Here is a 20671-nt window from a genome sequence, read left to right on the forward strand (position 1 = left end):
AAAAATTGAAAAAAGGTTTATTTTCATATTTGTGTTGTTGAGATAGGCTAGAGTGCAGCAACTACAGGGGTATTACGGTGTTGAATACCGCCTACAAGCTTTTCTCCCTAATCTTACAAGATTGACTTGTCCCATTCGTTGAAGAGATAGTCAGAAACTATCAGAGAGAATTCCGAAACGGAAAGTTAACCACTGACCAGATCTTCACGATGCGGCAAATGTTGGAGAAGATGGCGTAGCAGCAGCTCCACTCTAACCATCTCTTCCTTGATTTTAAAGCCGCCTATGACAGCATAGCCAGGGTAAAACTGTACGACGCAAGGAGCTTTTTTGGAATCCTGGCCAAGCTTATCAGGCTTGTAAGAATGACAATGGCCAACATCACATGCCAGGTGAAGGTGGATGGAAAACTCTCAGGGCCCTTTGCTACCACCAAGATGGGCTAGCCTGTTTCCTTTTCAATCTGGCGCTAGAGAGAGCCATCCGCGACTCGGAGGTGGAAACTTCGGGGACCATCTTCTATAAGTCAATCCAGATCCTGGCATGCACTGATGACATAGACATCATTGGTTTGAGGCTCTCAGAAAGCTCACAGAACCTCGGGTTGGAGATTAACGAGGCGAAAACCAAAATTATGGTGGCACCACCATCGGCCCTGCTAACAAACACTGATTTACGCAGGGGTGATGTACAGATAGGTGACCGCAACTTCGATGTCTTCCAAAACTTCACCTCATTTCATGTGCTGGCTGCCAACCGGTCATACTGCAGCCTGAGGAAACTTCTCTACTCTAAATACCTGTCGCGACGGACGAAACTGATACTGTACAGAACATTTATAAACTCAGTACTGATATAAGCCTCAGAGACATGCACTCTGTCCAAAACTGACGAAGCCCTCTTAGCCGCGTTCGAGAGGGAAATGCTCAGAAGGATTTGTGGCCCCGTATGTGTGGAAGGACAATGGAGGAGCCGCTACAATGACGAGCTCTACGAGCTGTTCGATGATCTCACCATCGCGCAGTGAATTAAACTCGCCAGGCTCCGGTGAGCTGGTCACGTCATGGGAAGGACACCGGACGACCCAGCCCGTAAAGTCCTTTTAGGCCGTTCACACGGACAGAGGAGGCGTGGTAGGCCCAAATTGAGATGGAGTGATGGCGTTGATGCGTCCGCCAGAACGGCCGGGATAATGGATTGGCAGACGACGGCGCTAAACCGTGAGCGGTATCGAGGACTGTTGGAGCAGGCCAAGGACGCAAAGCGGTTGTAGCGCCGGATAAGTAAGTCAGTAAGTTGCTGAGATGCTTTGCTTATCGATCCAATCCCACTCATTTTAATATTTTGCATTTCCCAACTTTGATCAACATAATTTGCATATTTCTTTCCAAGCTCTTGCCACTTGCCAAATTGTACCAATATTTCCCATCATCGAAACCTTACTAGCTTATGCTTCAAATTATCTCTTTCCCTTTTCAACTAGCAGCAGCTTAGGCTTTTTTCAAAACGATACTTTATCATTCATCCGTTTGGGCGATAACTCAAGCTCATCTTCCAATTGATTGGAGTAGCAGCACCGGATAAGGCGAAAACGAACGCCTCATCTGCTCTGCATAAGGACATTCCGATTCCTGCACTACCTGCAGCCAATGGTCATCTATTTTGGCATACGAACGCTCGTATCCACATCCGTATGTGCGTTGCCTGTTGGCATAACGTAACGTTATGGCTGCTCGCATGAGCTAGCGTGTCCACCGTCAAGGTTCTCCGGCCCGGGGGCTCCGTTTGATGTTTGGGAATAGTGTAGCGAGCGGTTTCGGCTCCGGGTCCCTGTTCGATTTCCCAATCGTTACGTCCCAAAGGCCGGCCGGCCGGCCGGTCCGGTACTTCGGTGGGCGAGCGCGTAGTAAACAGGCACAGGCAGCTTCATTCACTCGTGCGCTGATCCGTAAAGCATAACAACATCAGCAATAAATTGTGTTTGATGATATTTTCATATTCTAGCTTGAGAGGACGGGCACTTTTCTCGCGTTTTCTTTTCGTTAGCGCTATCCTCCATCAACTATGGAGCACATTATCCACCATTATCGTTCGGTTCGGGTCCATTCAAGGATGGTTTCGTTTTTTCCCCGTTCAAGTGTTTGGAAATCTTTGGCCAATCGATGGTTTCTTTCGTTCAGGTTCTGCTTCCCAAAAGTGCGTCTTTAATTTAGCAAAGCAGCTTTGCCGTTCGCCAGCATCATAAGCATTACATAACTCATCATCAATCACCAAACCAAACAGGAAGTTTAGCAATCGACGGCACGGAAAACCAGCTATCAGCAGATGTGCCGAGCACCCGCCAAAGGTGATGTGTTTAAAGACAACTAACGACGCGCTCCGGCAAGAGCGAACTGATGCTCCGATCATGAAGTTGAATCAATAACATTAAAGATCTCAGGCATGCGGATAAAACAATGATGCAGGAAGGTGCCATAAATAAAGACTTCTTGCGAAAGTCAACTCAGAAACTTTCGCTTCCATTCTACGTATCTATCCATCACACACGCATCGTTTTCCCGGGCAACCGGGTTTATCGTTGCCAGCCCGGGCGCTTTTCTTTCTTCCACACTTTTCCACACGCCCGTTTTATCATTTGTTTATGGGAACTTGATTGTATCTCGACGGTGGCAAACGAAGCGAAATTAATCTTTCCGTGCGTGAGCATTCCATCTTCTTTGTGGGTTCCAAAGCCAAAGCCAAAGTTCCAGCATTCCCATCCTGAAGGGTGGTAGCCGATTACTTCACAGTTTTGCCAGCTTTACGGCAAACATACACAGCTCCCATCCGGGTAAGCTTATTATACTGCTCTTGAGGCAAACAGTGCTCGTACTCGACAGTTACACATCTGTTTGTATTGTTGAAATACGGTGCGTAGCTTTAAGTGGCCCGCAAGGATGCAAACGAATGGGGGAAAGAGGGTTAATCGTTTAGCACGGTTGGGAAAAGACTTCTCGAAAGCATAAACAAAGTGTAAATGGATAAAGCATCTTGAGGGTGTGTTTGAGTTTTGGTTGCTGATCGGTTTCGGAGTACGAAGAAGAGGTTCAAAGGAAGCTTTTCAGCTAAATTGCGTTATCATTACCACTGGGTTTGATATTTAAATTGAATTTTGAGAGTTTTTTTAAGAGTCGATAATACAGTAAGAAATTTGAATATTTTAAAATCGTTTGAAGCTGAAAAACGAAGGAAATTTTTTGAATAAAGTGAGATAATAAGCAATTTAATATTCATGTACTCCTCAGTGTATTAGCATTCATATAAAACTTTCTGACGATAGTAACGTGCATCCATTCATTACCGCTTCGCTAGGGAATAGCTCTGGGTCATACATTTCTTCTAACCATCTAGTAACTGGTAGGACTGGGCATGGAATCCTTTCCAGACCAAAGTACAGACTCAACTCGTACGCAGGACTCACTGCCTAGCTCCGGGAATAACTGAGCCATGGAAGACAGAGAAACGCAGGCCAAGACTTGCTGACCATTGCCTTTCTCTTTTATTAAAAAAAACTCAACTGTGTAAACGCAAGTTAAAATAATTTTTGATTATGGGTTTTTCATATGTAAAACATTCATCATTGTTAATGTCAACAATGTTACAAACGTTTAATGGTCGACTAAAAAGCAACTGGCATCACATTCGATATAAGCTAAAATAAAAAAAATTACGGGTTCAATGTCACGTTAATAAAATCAAACACAAAATTTACTTGAACAACAAAAAATGGCCCTAATTATATAATGAATAGTGATTCCAATGGGACAGATAATTAGGACAATTCATCTTCCTCTTCCTTGGCCTAACGACCTCTAAGATCATTCCTGCCATTTCTGGCCTGCTGGACTTAATAATATTACGTAGTTGGATAGTCAGCCCTCACTATGGGAGAACGGCCGGATGAGGTTTGATCCTCGGTCCTACCGTGTGAAGACGGTAGCAACTGTCACAACTACCACCAGGCCGACCCATGGGAATACTTATGATTAAATTTTGCGATAATATTCAAGGCCAAAACGCGACGAAACCAGGTCAGTGTGTGCATAAACAAAGTCTAGGAGGCCAGATGCGGTTGATTTGGTGGGACTGGAAATGTATTGCTCATTATGAGTCGTTTCCATATCGATATACATTACACTCGGAGTGTTTAAGTCAACAACATCTTTTTCTTCCTTGGTACTACAACCTCAAGAGGTCTCGGCCTGCCATGTATGGTTTTCTGTGACTTGATTTTACCCGTAGCAAAGATGTCAGCCCTACGTACGGGGGGCGGTCTTGATGGTATTTGAACCACGGTCCTGTCGTGTGAAGATTGGGCACCGGACCGCTCCAGATAATTTTTTAAATTGATGTATAAGATCCAGAATATTACCGTATGAGTTTCATAACGTGCGGCTTCAAGTATTTAGCGAGTATTATCGGTGATACATTGCGTACTTAATGGGTTCGTATCACCGAAGGGCTCTGTTACGGATTGTTCTACTATTTCTATTCTGTCGTCTGTCCTGCTTTTTTATGGCTTAAATTACAAACGATCCTGCTATATTGTAGTCAAACGATGAAAACTGATTTAGATATGATTTTGAGATTTGATTCCTAGTATGTTCGACTCGGACGCTGTTCTAAATCCAAAAGCAAATTCTACAATGAAAATAGTGCAAATTATGTGGTACTCTTGACTCAAAGAGTACTCAAAGACTCGAACTTGGCTCAAAGATACGAACGAATAGTACGAGTACGAAAGACGGTCCGGATGGGATTTGAATCCCGGGGATTTCAATTGCCATATGAAGACCAGCGCTGTTGTCATTTCTACCACCGAGCCACCCTGTAAAACCTTTACTTCAATAATAAAAGCATACAATAAACAAAACAAAAACCGTTGAGAAGACAAAAGTTTTAAATTAAAAATAGATGTTTGACCCAAATCAGACAAAACAAACAATACGCAATGAATTTCAGTTAAAATATTGCACGAAAAAGAAGAGACCATTACAACCGTCAGCCGATTCTGAATGAATCAATATTCAATTAAAATACTTTTTCTTAAACGAGGTAACAATGAGCTTTAAGACACTATGTGATGATAGATATGCAAAGAGAATCATTGGTAAGTCTCTGTTAAACACCAATATTTTCTGATAAAATATATATATATATATATATATATATATATATATATATATATATATATATATATATATATATATATATATATATTTGAAGCTGCTGAACAGCTATTTAAAAATTGTATAGAATGTATCAAATCCTTCCAAAACTTCATTCTAACTTTTCTCCTTTTGCTTATAAAGAGTAAACTGAAACATAAGGAAGAAAGATGGCTCTTCTCAGTGTTTAAAAGGCGGTACGAAGGAAAGATATGGAATACGATTCAAACTACACCATAAAAGTAATCCACACGTTTACTGTCCACTTTTAATGCAAAACAATCCACATACTCCCTGTTTATTTATATCTGAATTTAAAAGAGACCAACTTCCCACAAGCGCCCACCCGTGCATCGACAAGATACCACCGCGTGTAGCTAGCGTACAACAATCAGTTGTTGCAATCTGCCCCAACCGTCCGCCCACTTTACCAAACAGACGTCACATGCACACGCGCGGCGCATCAGGTGAATAAATATTTTCCCATCACATTTGTGTTGCTTCTTCGTTTTTTTTTTTTTGCAAATAATCACAGCACCGCCGAACCAGCCGAGCGGCATGACTAATAGCGGCGCATCGCTGCCTGAATCCAGGGCACAAAGTCAGACACCTTCGCGTACCCGTCCGGGCTGCTCGAGCCACAGTAGTTGATGATGAAGTTAGCAACACCGACGAGCTGATTGTTCAGCACGGCAGGACCACCCGAATCACCCTGTGTGTTGGAAAATGTGGAGTAAAAAAAATGTGTGGAATAAGATGGTGCTGTCGGTTGTCGGAAGACATCTGACTTACGTTGCAGGCACCATTATTCACCGGCGAGGTAAAGCAGATAAGTCCGCTAGAAATACCGGTCGCTGCACGGCACTGCTGGTCCTGGATTACGGTAGCACGGTTGTATCGAAGCCGGGTGGATACTGGACCACCCTGGTACGTGCGGCCCCAGCCAGAGATAATGATCTCGCTGCCCGCTGGCACGCTGGTCGTGCGAAGGGCAATCGGTCGGATGTACGCCGTAGTGGGCAGTGCCAGCTGCAACTGCAGCAGGGCCACATCATTCTGGAAGTTGCCGTACCGTTCGTGTGGAATCACTCTTGCCACCGTACGCCGTACACCGGCATTCAAGCTGACGGAACCGGCCACAACAACGAGCGCGGATGCTGGAACACTGTCGAAGAGCGCGAGCATTAGTACGTCCACAGCCAGCCAGCAAGGATCACTTGCAACTTACAGTGTTGCACCGCTGTAAACACAGTGCGCTGCAGTCAGCACCCAGCGACTATCGATCAGCGATCCTCCACAGGTGAGAGCGTTCGATCGCAGCAATGCCACCTGATGCGGGAACTGTCCGTCTGCAGCCAGTGATCCACCAACGATACGTGCTCCCTTGTAGAACGGACGACCCACGGAACTGGTCGGTGCGATGTCATTCTGCTCATTCAGATGAAAGCGTAAACCTGACGCCACAGCTAGGCAGGTGAATAGCAACACCATCACACGCCGTGCACTACTACCGTCGATGGCCATTTTTTTTTGTTGGCGTGCGGTTCAGAGTATCCACCGGAAGACTAATTTCCATCCCACGCTCGGGAAGCTTATTTAAGCGGAAGCAAACCATTGGGTGCCACTTATCGGCGGCCGTCGTCGAGTGGACGCAAGTCATCAAACATCTCTCGCTCTCCCATCGCATCGCCCTAAGTACAAGCGGCGAACCACTCTTCTCGCTTGGTTGCCACTTTATCTGTACACGCGTCTTGGCGCGTCAAGATTGAAAGGCGGGGAATTCCGTACGGGCACTGTTGGGCGCGAACGTCGGTGGTTGGTGGACAGAATAGGCGTACAAGGGACGCACCCTGGGACGGCTGTATACTTTCTGCTGTACAGCGCAAGGACACTTGAGTGAAGAGCTTGGAGGCTCAGCTCAAGAGCGTATCCGTCGGTCTTAGCTTCATCGGGGACGATAAATTATTGATGAGCAATGGTAGGGCGGAATTAAGGACGTGCGGACCGTTTATTTTGTGGGACGCATTTTTTAAATAGAAGGTAAACGGTTTGCAATTTAAATGCACTTGAAAAGATTGAACTGTGAACAAAAGTGATGTAGGTACATAGAAGTGTTAGCATTATACAGTCTTCTATCTGACCCGATATTCTGATAACAGAACTAGTACTAATGATCTGTGTCCTGTTCACGGCACCAATATTTTATTTTATCATTTGTTTCGTTTATAAATACACTTCGATTCCGCAAAAATGAATCAGAAGAATAGTGTTTTTTCCGAGGCTACAGTAGCACTTTTCTACTCTAAAAGCCTTGAAATGAACAAAAAGATAGCTGTTGAATTAAGCTTTTATTGCTATTGTGCCGCTCGTTACTCGTTGCGGGCAAGCGATACTTCAGAGCGTTTAAGGATTAATTCGGTATTCGTAGCATTTAGGTGAACTGTATCCTTTCCATTCCTTCCTCGAGTGCCGATGTTTCATTTTGATGCCAAGGCTTTCCCCCGACAAGCCTTCAAAGGCCATTTCAAATGAAATTTGAACTTGGGTTCCGTTATCGGTTTAATATTGATTTCATGGGACGGCAGTTTTGCTTGGAATGCCTTTTAATCGCTTGACAACCTTGAATTGGGGAAGCATTCTTCTCAGCACACAGGCTTTACAGATATTTGATACGATTCTTATGATATGATCAGCCCGGATGAACCTGAGCAATCGATATTTAAAAATTGATACCTTCTAAGCGGTAAATCTTCCGACCAACGGAATTTAAGACGTTAGGGTGGAATTTAATTTCAACCATTTCTGAACGATTATAAGTTTCCATGAATAAATAAATATCAACCCAAATTTATATTAAGTTTTTACAGCAAATATTTTAAGCAAAATTGTTTTTTTTTCAATATCTTCGTGAGCACTTTCCACAGAAAAACTCAGTTTGAATCATACATGACATTAACACCTGCTATTCGAATTCAATCAAGTAGGCTGCATAGCAACGCTCAATTCAAATCGATCGCATTCCACATGGCGAAACATTTGCTCCGTTCGCCCGTTGGCATATCGTAATGAAACGATAAAATGTAATCTGAAGAGCCGGCCCATTGAATTTATCGGTATCAGTCAAACGGGTGATTGTGTTTCACACCACCCATCTTTCACCCCTTTTGCTTTCCACTGCAAACTCTACACTATTTATCAAACACTCAACCTCCATTCCATGTGCTACAACATTCTTGCGCCCATAGTGCGACATTTGCAAGGTATGCAAATACTTTCACACCTGACGATAAGATACCGAAACTATACTCCGACAATATACTCCCCACCCTGCCAGACTCTTTCGTACGCTTCTCCGTCAACTTGCACCGTTAACACTCGATAAGATAAGCTACCGCGTGCTCTATCTGAAACCTGAAGACGCATATCGGGAGGCATGAAGAGTAATTGGGAAATTAAAGCGAAAATCTTCTTCGCCCCGGTGCGGCACAACGACCTTACCTTGGCCGTTTGTGCGTACGATACGCTATCATGCGGCAGCAAGGCAAGCTACGCTGGGTCAGGGTAACTCATCAGCTCACCGTTACCGGAAGGTCGAACTACGTCACGCCGTACGTACTGTTTGATTTGATCCCCCCCCCCCCTGTCACACGCCCCAATCCTACAGCTCATCCTCTTCCAACTCATCCACTAAAGACTCGTGGTGAACTGCTGGGCTTATCAAGTTGTTCAAGTTTGTCTTTCGGCTGCCGGACTGCTTCCATGGAGCGGCTCGCAGCTGAACAGCAACAACAAGAACTCGAGAACGCTAAGCTTTTCTGGGAAGATATTAAATTTCATACGAAGATACACACACACACACACACACACACACGTGCCGTGTCTTAAGCGGGTATTTGAATACGTACAGCTTGCACAAGCCATGACCGCCGTACCCGGCGCCATGAACACCGAACCAGGGAAAGCATAATTCGTAAAAGCATTCTTTTATGCGTTCGGTTCCGGAAGGTAATGGAGCGAAGACAACAACAACAACAAAAAAACGCGTTGAAATTAGGTTTAATTATGTTTGGGATTTAGCAGAAGCACTTGGGAAAAGAAAGGCACGAACAATCGTACTGCGATGAAGCCCTTTCCATCGCTAATCCGCTTTGATGAGAAAAAGGAAAAAGTCCTCTCGGGCGGACCCTTAAATAATTGTGCTAATAAATTCTCGCCAATACCGCAAAAACAAAAACTGGGCCGCCGAACTGGGCGCGCTTTCGCTATTGATTTTAAAAGCATTCCGGACAAGTTTAATCCTCCTCCCGTTCCGTTTTGGTGGAGGAAATTTCGAAAAATTGAAGGCAAATTTTGATGGGTTGTATCAATTTTATGAGACAGATTTCCATGTTTTTTCTCCGAGGCGCAATTGATAAGCCCACGAGTGGGTTCTTGGTTTTCCTAGTACATTCCTTGAACCTTTGAAGCTTAATTGGCAAAAATGAGACTGTCGGCAATCGAATCGGCTTGCGAGCAGATCATTCGCGAGAGCGTATTTCCAGTGCGAGGATGAAATTGTAAATAAATAAGCAATTAACATAATTGCATTCCTGGCGCACCGATATCGCTCTTCATTATCGTACGCTGTTTCGATTTTTGTATATTTTTCGCAACCAAAACCACTTTACTTTCTTCTCATAAATAAGTACTCACGCGTTTATCCTGATTCCTTTCTCTTTCGTTTCGTTTCGCTCGCTGCCATTTTACTTGCAGATCTATTTCAGCATATCCTGCATAACGATGTCGCTGTTTCTGCACGAGGAGCGCCGGTATCTGCGGGGCGAGGTGGACAAACCGATCGGCGAAAGCTTCCTAGAGCGAGACACCATCTCCGGCGGTACGTATGCAAAGTTATGCAGGGATTACCGGTTTCTTTTTGTTGGTTTTGTTCTTACAGCTGCCTCTAACCCAAGTAGGCTTGTTTGTCGCTACGTTGTTTAGCGACAGCACGAACGAACGTGTGAATGCGTATTAATAGGTGGATGTGTGTGCGTTGCTATGTCTCAAGATTGGAAGTATGGTTCATCAAAGAACGCTTCCTTGCTTTCAGGTGAAATTGTTCTTTACCTTTCTTTGGGAATTGTACTTGCTGCAAAAGGGAAAAGAAATACATTTATTTGGATTTTCCAATTAATTTTTTTTCGTACTACTGATTTCAATGAAAAATGATCCACTTGTTATCGTATGATAAACGAATAAATTACTTAACACTTGGAGTGTTCGTGCTTGAAGTTTAGACGATAGAAATAAATTTAAATAAAAATTAAAAATCAATCACTACAAGCTTTTATAAAGAATAAACGATTCATGAAACAAAGATTTGATAAATAAATAGAAAACAAAAGCAAAAACCAGTAACAATTAAAATGTAATAATTATTATACAAAAGAGGAAAAGTAAATCGAAAAAGAAATTACAAACAAGCGAATACCATTAAAGCGCCTATTGAATTTTTTTTTTTATTCATAAAGAACGGCCTGGCCGTATTGCTTCCGCCTATTGAATTGAAACGAATCAAATGAGATAAAAAATACGAAATTCACGCTCTTTTAGTAGTTTTTAAAGTTTTCTTTGAACTTTTCACTTAGGGTTTCCACCTATATTACATGAAATTTTGTTGAGAATGTTTCAAATGAATAGTGGAATATTGCAAGTCCGTTGTGAAACGTTGCAATCATGGAATCTTGAAAACAATTTGAAGAGTTTTGCAACATGACTTTTAGATATTTGTCTCATATTTGTTGTTGACTGTAAAGGGTGTTCTTACTGTTTTATTCTTGACTGTAATTGCTTTACAATATTGGATACAAAATGAGAAAGTCTTTCTTCAGTTGAACGAACATCTAAAGCAAAGATAATAAAAAAATCGAAACAAAAAATCATAATAAAAAAACAACACGAGAAAAAGTTTCATAAATTTAATATTAGTCCATAATCCGGCAAATAATTTTTTTTTTAATTTAAAAATCGGAATCGGAATGGTTATAGTTGATTTTTTAATGAAACGGAGCAAGTAGGATAATTGGAGTAAAATTCAATTTATTTAAGGTTCAAATTATTGAAATGTTTTGATTTTTTATTATGTGTTTAATTCTACTTTGAATACATATAAAAAGGCCTGTTCGTATTGCTTACAATTATTTAACAAATAGTTAAATTTTCACTAGGGTTGGGTGACATTCCCGCCTCCGAACCGTGAAAGGGCACCTTATCCCGGTTGTGCTTGGTTGTATTTTTTTATATTGAAGATTAATTTAAGATGATCTATTAAAATAATCACATTCAAAGTTCTAAAATATTGCGTCATAAATCTCCCCTAACTGCGAGCCAATTTCCGTTGTTTTATTGCAAAGCTCTAAAATAGGCTTACAATAGTCTACTATTCATTCAAAACATTTCCCTAAGCGATTGGAAAATTTAATTACTCGGCTCAAACCCTAATAAGGCTCAACAGTCAAATGTGTTTTCGATAGCTGAATTCAATCTGTTCCCCTCTGATCGCAATCTTCTTTCCGATCGTCCTCGTTCATCCTAAATTTGACAGAATTGGCCTAAACGAAGCAAAACGAAGGAAAAGTAAAAGGCTTTAATAAAATAGTTATTTTATATCATTGTTGACACATTCAAATACTATTTTGTACTCAGCTTAGTGAGGACACAGCAATACGGTGATCGATTGATACGAATCCACTTGAAATACATTCCTGTTGTGACACATATTTTCTCTTTACAATTCAAAAATTCCTCACACATTGCATCTTTCCAATCACGTCTACCTGCTGGTATGCTCGTCACCGACAACGTTCACGATTGAAAGGTGATGAAGGTTCTGCACCAAGTACGGTTATGAATAAAGAGTATCAACACAACTCCACCACCGTCTGTGACACTCTATCACATTGAATCACCAATTAGCTCATGGAAAATGCATTTAAACCGAGCCTCACATCCCTCCCCAACCGGAACCGACAGGACTGTAACGGAATGTCCTTCCCATCAGTGAGAGGTGAACAAACGAAAGAGGAACAACAAAAAAAAAAACCCCGGTAGTGGAACTATCCATCAGCACCTTGTTAATTTTCCAATCATCCTTATGGGGTTTTACTTTCATTATTATTATTATCATTGGCCCAATCGTTTGTATCGCAGCAGAAAATCAACCGTACAGTGGCGCGTGGATTCCTCTCCCATCGAACCAGGAGTTTGTTGATGGTCGAGCGCTCGTTACCGGTGCCCTCACAATTGAGAGTTTCATCTTCAAACGGATAATTGCCATTGCATAATTAATGCAGTTGCATGACATGCTCGATCCGGAATTGTATCGCACGCCAAAACGTTCGGCATTGGGGACAGATTGGGGAGCCCGGAACTTGTAAAGAGTATTACAGACAGTTTCCTTTTTGAACGAAGGAATCCGGCCCGGAGCGAACCTTGTTACTTCACTTTGCCGGTGGAAAGTGTGTTAATGAATTTGCAACCCTTTTGAAGCAGTTGCAGCAGTAAAACAAAACTGATTGAAGCTCCAATCAACTTTTTGACACAGCAAAAAGCAGCTGGCTTCTCATAAAGCCATCCAGAAAAAAGAGAGCAATTTTAATTTACATGATTTCAAATATTCATAATGAAACACCCGATAAAGCCGGTTTCGTTTCGTGTTGAAGCTCAATATTGATCATAGGCGTACGACAGTTTTTGCTGCATTTATTCCGACGTTTGGATTAAAATGTTGCACCCGGCCTAAAAACGACACCAACAACACAAAGCACCCGGCGTGAGCGTGTAATGGTGACGAGGCTTATTGTAATTATTAAAGTTGATTAAGCAAACACCGAACACCGAACCCACTTGCTGACGATTCGTCTCGCTACTTGCACCGAACGAGATCTGTTTGATAAGTGGAAAACATTCGCTTTGGGGTTTAAAAAAAACACAAACAAAAGCTTTTCCTGTTGAATGTGCAGTGTGGATAGGTTTACCCTATTCTTTCACCGAGCTTTTGTTTACTCAACTTTTGCCTTTCAAAGAAAGGCTCTTCGATTGGAAAACTATTCAAACAAAGCCATATTTTTATGATTTCGAGCAGTTGAAATTCCTCGAATGCAGCCATTCAAAGCACGCTGCTAGAATGTTTATTCTTTCATTTGTTGCTGGCTCGACACCCACTCACGGAGGGTGAATAGAGCTTTTTCTCCGGACAATAAACACACAAACCATTTTTTTTCTTTTAGCCTCACCAAGCTTGCCGATAGTATTGATCGGCAGACAGACGATTAATGTTACTACGTATTGATAAGGCCTCGAAGTTAGTTTTTTTTTATTATTCCTCAAGCCACTTGGGGGAAATTCAGACGGGAGCCAGCAGATATTTAATAAACATTTTTTTTAAACACTCTTGAAATGCCTTTCAGCTTCTTCGGCACGTCTGCGTACTGATCACTCTCTCAAAAATCATTTCTACTTCCAGTGACGGTGAAATTTAATGTGCTGCTGCTCATCTTCGCCACCCTGGGCGTCTTTTCGTCCGTGCTCGTGCTAATCGGATTAAAAGTGGTACGAATCAACAAGCGCGTCGTTCCGCTTTTCCTTTTCTGCCGTTTTTGTTTTTATTTTCCCATTTTCTTTTCACCGTCTGTACCTGCGTAGCAAAATTGTTTTTAATGGTGTTTTTCATTCGATTTCTCATTTCTAGAACAATCGTGGCCTTCTGTTGCCATGGATTGGGGTCATGATAGCGGATCTGCTGGTAGAGTGTGCACATTTTGTCTATCTGATCGCCATAGAAACGGTAAGCAATGGTGCCCTAATGTTATGGTTGAAAGGGAAGAGAGGAGATATAAGAATAGTTCCTGACCTTACTAATTGTCTACATCAACAAGTACATGTCCTTTGCTTGGAGTGATAAATTTGGACAAATGTCGAAATGCATCTGGAAAAGCTCGTCGATAAAACATCAAATTTCTGATTTCAATGTCATCCAATAAGTTAGGGGCCTTCACCAAATGACGTTCTGGTCATTAGTCTTTTGTTTCACGATTTTACCTTATCAGCAAAACGAAACTAATTTATTTATCCCAACATTTTACAGCTTAAATTTGAACCATTAACGGCGATGCTGTTTACCATCGATTTTTTCATCATGTGTCTTAATGTAAGTATTAAAAACAGTAAGCTTTCTAGAGTAATCGTTCCAGTAAAATGATCTAGCAAAAGGCCTTCTTATTTGAATTACTGCTTATAATATACTTGATTTTTCCTGTTTAAAAAAAATGCTACTATCAAATCATGCAAGGTTATTACTTTTCCTAGTTCGTTGTCTAAATAATTGAATTTGCAATGAACCAAATTTTGTGATGTTTATTCCAGTGGCCAACAGTTATTGTTTATGCTGGCAAAACTCACACACCCAAAAAATAGTTCCAAGAACTATCAATCAAGAGTACAGCAAACAAGTTGTTTGTTGTGGAACGATTGTTGACGAAATTCTTGGCCGTGATTGGTTTTACTTTTGCAATAAGTTTGAAAACAATGCGAGTTACCGATGCTCATGAATAGAAATTGATCTAAACAATTTTCCTCACTGCGAACTGCTTTGTTGTAGATTTGTTTTCAAATTGCATCAAGTACCAGGCGTCTCCATAAGTAAGAATATCCTTGGCTTTCTTTAAGCTTTTTATCTGAACTTAAAAAAAAATAAATAACACAGAAATAGTTCTCAATTATGTTTTGATTTATAAAAAAAATCTATAAATGGTATTTGAGCATTAGCGCAAAAAGTATATTTTTCACCAAAAGTAATAATGGAGACGCCTGGTAGTTCATGTATTACTGGGCAATATTGACATTGAGGTCGATGGTGATCTAAGGCAGTTTTTTTGTTTATCCATTTTTCCGATGAAGAGCTCTGAAATATTCAAACACACTGACGGCCAAAAATAGCTAGCACCAAAAGCATTAGATTTTATTCGAGCAAGAACATAGAATTTGATTTATGCAAATGGTCAACATTGTATTGCTTCGGTTGTTCTCCAAGCTCCTTTGGCTTGGTGAGCTCATGTCACTAAAAATGAAAACTGGAAATGTAAACAAAAGATACTCAATAAATTATATGCAATGATTTTTATGGTATACCTAACGCTGCTGTATGAGTTTATTTTTCTCTGTTTTACTGTTTACGATTGCCATTTAACAGAAGCTGGGTAAATTTTCAAAGATGAAGGCATCAAAGTCCCTTTAGTACAGGACATGAAGTACCAGGCGTCTCCATGAGTTAAAACTTCCTACGGCTTTTTAGGCTGTTTATCAGCTAACTTTAAAGTAGGTTATAAGGACCTACCACATATAGAAAAAAATGTCAAATAGACTATATCTGATGAATTGTTCCCAGCATGAACTGAATTTAAATACATTTCACTGCAAGTATATAAGGAGACGCCTGGTGGTTCATGAAAGTACGGGGAATATATGTGCATTGTATTCTTTAAAATTATACTTGAAAATCAAAACAAATTATTTTATAACAAATCTACAAACAATTTGGAAACAAACAAACAATAAAACAATCCTGAATTGTATGGTCAATTCTTTAAAAAAAATGCGAATAGTGTCATAACTGTACAAACTATCAGCAGCAGTTTACCAGTTGCAATTTATTGAGCGTTTCCGTTTACTGTCATCGCCACTAATTAGATCATCTTTGCTCCCACCAAAATGTTACTCCGCTTTCGGGTACAAATATGTTGGCCACATGATCCGTCTGTATCGGTAATGCTAACTTCTTTCCCACCACTGTGTCGCGTGCATCGATTGAATTGACTCGCTTCTCGATGCTACTGCCACAAGCCTTAAAACTCCCCTAACCGATTCAAAGGACCCCGGGACTCTAACATCTCGTTTATCGTACCGTTTTGCAGATTTACTGTTTGCTGTGCGTGATATCGCAGTACCAGGAATATAAAGCAGGGCGCGGACAGGCCGATGACGATTCGTACACTTGCGTAAGTATCACCTACAGCGTACCCGTCTTTATAATTGCGTTTTCTACTAAATCCCTTCCCCCCGGGTGCGGGATGGTTTCCCCTGCAGCAGCACGCAAGAAGATGGCACAAATCTTGTACGTTTGATATCGATACCGGTTCGCGACGCTACAAGACAGTTAATTACATTTCGCCCGATACGCACTATCCCCACGGGGCACTTCAATATTCCGTTTGACATCGATTTGACATCAGTTAACGGCGATGTGTTGGTTCTGCGAATCGTTTGCGGGATCAACTAAAGTTTATTTAAGCGAACTTGATTAAAGACGAAAACAAACAAACAACAGCGCTCGTTATTAAAGCACGCTGCTAGTACGACAGAAAAAATCAATAAAAATCCGCGCAATTGCTGTTTCTGCTTCACAGACGGTTTTTATTTACACCGTCTGCGTGTACTAAACCTTTCGGAAGGGTAGTGTTTGTCAAGATTAAATTATATTCAACACGTTTCAGCACACTCTCGTGTGTCGGGTTTGTTCACCTAACCCTTACCAACACACGCAGAGGACCACCGTTTCGTTATGGCCTTTTGCCAACTTCCGGTTCGGATTGCTGTATGCGGCCAACCAATAATTCATAACTTCCGCTGCTGCGCGGTGCTAGCAATCCCACCCGAACGAACGGAGTATTCAGCAGACCCATTAATCATACTGTGAACAAATAAATTCCGAGGTTTTCAGTACCGGCTGCCTGACCGACGGCTTTAATCTCTCCGGACGTGTAATGTGGCAGGAGCAGCAGGCACCCACATTTCTTTACCTCGAAAGGGAGGAATGATGGAAAAAACGGCAACTTGAAGCATCGAAGCTTTATATTCTTCGAACGCGAACTTTTTTTCACCCCCCGCCGCATAAATGATTTATCCCCATGGAAAATCCAAAATTGGCTTGATGAGGCTTTACGAGGCAGACCAACAACAACAACGACAACAAAAAACATTGCTCATTCTGCTTTCTTTCCTCTGTGCTTTTGTATTGGCTTAGGCCGATGTACAGTAGTGAGATTTTCCGCGCGATTATAATATCAAACGGACATGAAAGCGCTTTTTCGGTTGTACAAATTTGATTGACGGTGACAAATTAAACGTCAAACGATGAAATCTTTTTAGAATCCCCAACGCTCTCACATTAACTATTCTTGGAAATGTCTGAAAATGGGAAGCAATTCGATCATTATGGGAAGAGGATAAGCCGCTTATGAGTAGTCATATGGCTTCAATTTAATGGAGATTTGTAGCGAAAAGTTCTGCTCCTTCCCTTGCTGGAGTTTGAAATTTAATTTAATTTTTCACCTTTGATTTATTGCTATTTGAAGGAGATTAGTTTGATTTCACGAGATGTGCTGCCATCTTCGCATTGCTTCGAAATATGACTGCATTGTCTTGTAGGAGTTTAAAATCCAAGCCATGTCCTATGAAAGGATATGATGTCCTATGAAAGGAGAATGTTGGTATTGTCAATAGGAACATTGGGTGAATACAAATGTATGCACCGTATACAGTTCCTGCCTCTTTCATTCACCTGACTCTTCTTGAATTTTTATTTTTAATCCATAAAAAATGTCTGTAAACAGAGATGCAAGAATTATCAACACCAATAACATCCAACACCTCTACAGACTTTCTTAATTTGCCGTGCCTGAAGTCTACATAATGGAAGCTTGAATTACCCACACCCAAGTATTGTTTGCAGAATAATCAACCGAATGGAAAAAAAACTGCCCCTAAAACAACTTTTTTAATAGAAAATTATTCAACATTGTTCCCAAAGCACTTTTCCTAATTCCAAACTCTTCCACTGTCCGAGATTGGCCGCGATTAGCAGGGCTCGACGAATAATAATTTAATTCATTTTCACAAAGGTATCCAAGCGTGAAACTATGATTAGCATAAATATGTGATCCGCAGACGCCTACTTTCAGGTCGCACGACAACAGCGACCGCTCCAAACCAAACGGCAATCGGGGCTTGCGGTCGGCCATTTTAGCATTACAAAAGGCAACAAGATTCGAAATCTGTTGCGGTCCGTTTTTTTTTGCCCCGTGTTTCAATTCAATCCTTCCACATCGCTACAATCATCTCACCCTTTCATCTAACCGGGGTTTTTATTCGCTTTTCTCCATTCACTGGCCCACGATAAAATGCACCGACACACACACCTGAAGCCCACCAACATCCAGTACAGTCCGCCGGCGCCCACCTGTCTGCCGCAGGCCAAAACGACAACGCTCAGCCCGGTGATCTGTCCCCATTCCAACTGTACCCTCATCCCGGAGGAAACGCAGATCAACGGAACGTTCGTGGGAAGTATGCTAAAGCCCATCCCCCACGCAGGACGGTTCGGTCAAGTCTCCTAACGGCGGTGCGTCTGTTTGCTTCTGCTTTTTCTCCACAGGTGTAGCATCGTCCCCGCTAAGGCCATCGCCCACGGTACGTCCACCGAGGGGTTCGCTGCTGAAGAAGCACGTCAAGTTTTCGGCCAGCGATAAGCCGAAGGGCTGCTGTACCGGGATCATTCATCCGGCGAACATCATCAAAGACGGTACCAAACCGAACGGCCACATGATGGTATCGATTGAGGCGCTGCCCGGTAAGTGTTGAGCCGGGACGCAGTTACGGGCCGGTTTTGCGTTTGCGATTGTGGGCGATTTCGGCTGCGAACGCACGCTCCGTAACGAGAGATGATGAGTTTTTAATGGAAACCGCAACGAGTTGTTTCAAAATCGTTAATGCAATGCTAAATTTAGAGATCCGCTGGTAGGCTTGTGAGAAGAAGTGGTTTACTTTCGCCGTTTTTTTTATTTTTCGCTTCCAAATCCTTGTGCAAGTAATTCGATAATGTCGTTTTTCTTGGGTAAAATAAACTGTTGCCAGATTGATTATGCCCCGTGCAAAAGTTTGGTAAGCTAATTAAAGGTTGTTTTGTGTTAAAGACCTTTCCCTTCTTGGTATTGGCTGCTGGACGAAATCTTATAAATAGCCGATGTAAAGATCCGTTGTCCGGGCGCTTTTTAGTCGTTTTGCGATCATGGTGAGAATTGCTTTGAAGAAAGTTGTTTCAAAATTATGAGATAACTTACTCTTACAGAAGTTAAATTTTTCCAATGATCTCTTCAGCTAAAAGATCTAGTTCCCCCTAGTCTAAAGGTAACGATTTTGTATCGTATACCTCTAAGTTCTGTTGTGACCGATTGCTTTGACTCTTTATTCTAGACTGACTGCCGACCTTCCACTTACATCTTATAATGCACATTAAAATCTAACACACTAATACTAACATACTAACACACATTATTTACTACTTCCATATACTACAAGTTCCTTGAATTAAAGCTAGAAAGAACGAAAAATAGCTTGAGGACTTATTTTTTGTTGATCGCCAATCACAGAACGAATTTTATGCGATGAGGTTTTTTTGGAGCAAACACGGTAGTTCACATTTTAGGAAGATAAAATGTAAAATAGAAAGAGGATGTTGTTTGGAGCCGGACTTCACACGTCTGGATCTGGATTCATATCCCAACTAGACCGCCTCCTCGAACGAAGGGCTGACTACCTTGCTACGGATAACAATAAGTCACAGAAAGCCAGAAATGGCAGGCCGAGATCTTGCGAGGATGTAGTGCCAAGGAAAAAAAGCACTTCCGGTCGCACAGTGATAGTCCACTGCTCATACAGCAATCGCCTCAACTGAGGTCTCTTTAAACCAATGATCGGATGACTTCAGAAATTTCTTCACGGAGGCTCAGAGCCTTACCTTAAACTCTGGCCCCAAGGTACTGCTCCTACTGCCGTTTAAGATCGCACTTCTGTTTTAAGCGGAGAGAACCACACTCTCGTCCTTCTCCAGAAGAGCAAAGATAACAGCACGATCAGACGAGGATTAGCGAGCTTAACGATTTTTACCAGCATATCTTAAAATGAATGTTCCTGTTGAGTTTTGTTGCCCATAAAATTGGGGGTGCAGATGTCAGCTTAATAAAAAAAATCATTTCTCCAGGTCAGTCTGATATGTCTGATACGCCATTATCCTACCGCCAAGCGGTCTATCCACCAAACTATTGTTGTATCAAGCTTATTTTGAAGCTATAACAAATCTGCCTTCTGCGAGGACTACCTTTAATGGTTCGTTCGTATTATTAGGCCTATCCTTTGGCATAGAAATATGACTAATCCTTCCGATTCCTGTGGAATATAGATGTTAGGCCTCATGATACTGTAGTGATCGCGGCGCTATCTGTGGCCCAGGCACTGAAGCACTCGCCACTCATCGGTTAACCAAGTACCATTACTACTGCGAGAGAAGATCGATGTTAGATCGATAGTGCCGATCTAGTAGGAGAGAAAATCGGATGCGCCGCTCTAGAGAGGATGCGATCGGAGACGCCGAT

General features: G+C 41.9%; 2 protein-coding genes across 2 annotated transcripts in view; one reads left to right on the forward strand and one right to left on the reverse strand.

Annotated features, from left to right (window-relative positions):
- LOC118516424 overlaps positions 1-20671 on the forward strand; it is a 38753-nt gene that overhangs the window by 14959 nt on the left and 3123 nt on the right. The window contains exons 2-8 of the mRNA XM_036062295.1: positions 9960-10083; positions 13711-13796; positions 13936-14031; positions 14332-14394; positions 16157-16240; positions 18446-18587; positions 18676-18870. Coding sequence (XP_035918188.1) covers positions 9960-10083; positions 13711-13796; positions 13936-14031; positions 14332-14394; positions 16157-16240; positions 18446-18587; positions 18676-18870 — 790 coding nt within the window. The remainder of the gene's footprint in view (positions 1-9959; positions 10084-13710; positions 13797-13935; positions 14032-14331; positions 14395-16156; positions 16241-18445; positions 18588-18675; positions 18871-20671) is intronic.
- Positions 5474-6800, reverse strand: LOC118516425 (serine protease SP24D-like). Its single transcript, XM_036062296.1, has 3 exons — positions 6436-6800; positions 6000-6372; positions 5474-5919 (listed from the first exon to the last, which is right to left on the reverse strand). The coding sequence occupies exons 1-3, from the start codon at positions 6729-6731 to the stop codon at positions 5770-5772; spliced, it is 819 nt and encodes a 272-aa protein (XP_035918189.1). The 5' UTR covers positions 6732-6800; the 3' UTR covers positions 5474-5769.

This window comes from Anopheles stephensi, unplaced genomic scaffold, assembly GCF_013141755.1.
Source record: "Anopheles stephensi strain Indian unplaced genomic scaffold, UCI_ANSTEP_V1.0 ucontig291, whole genome shotgun sequence".
NCBI lineage: Eukaryota > Metazoa > Arthropoda > Insecta > Diptera > Culicidae > Anopheles > Anopheles stephensi.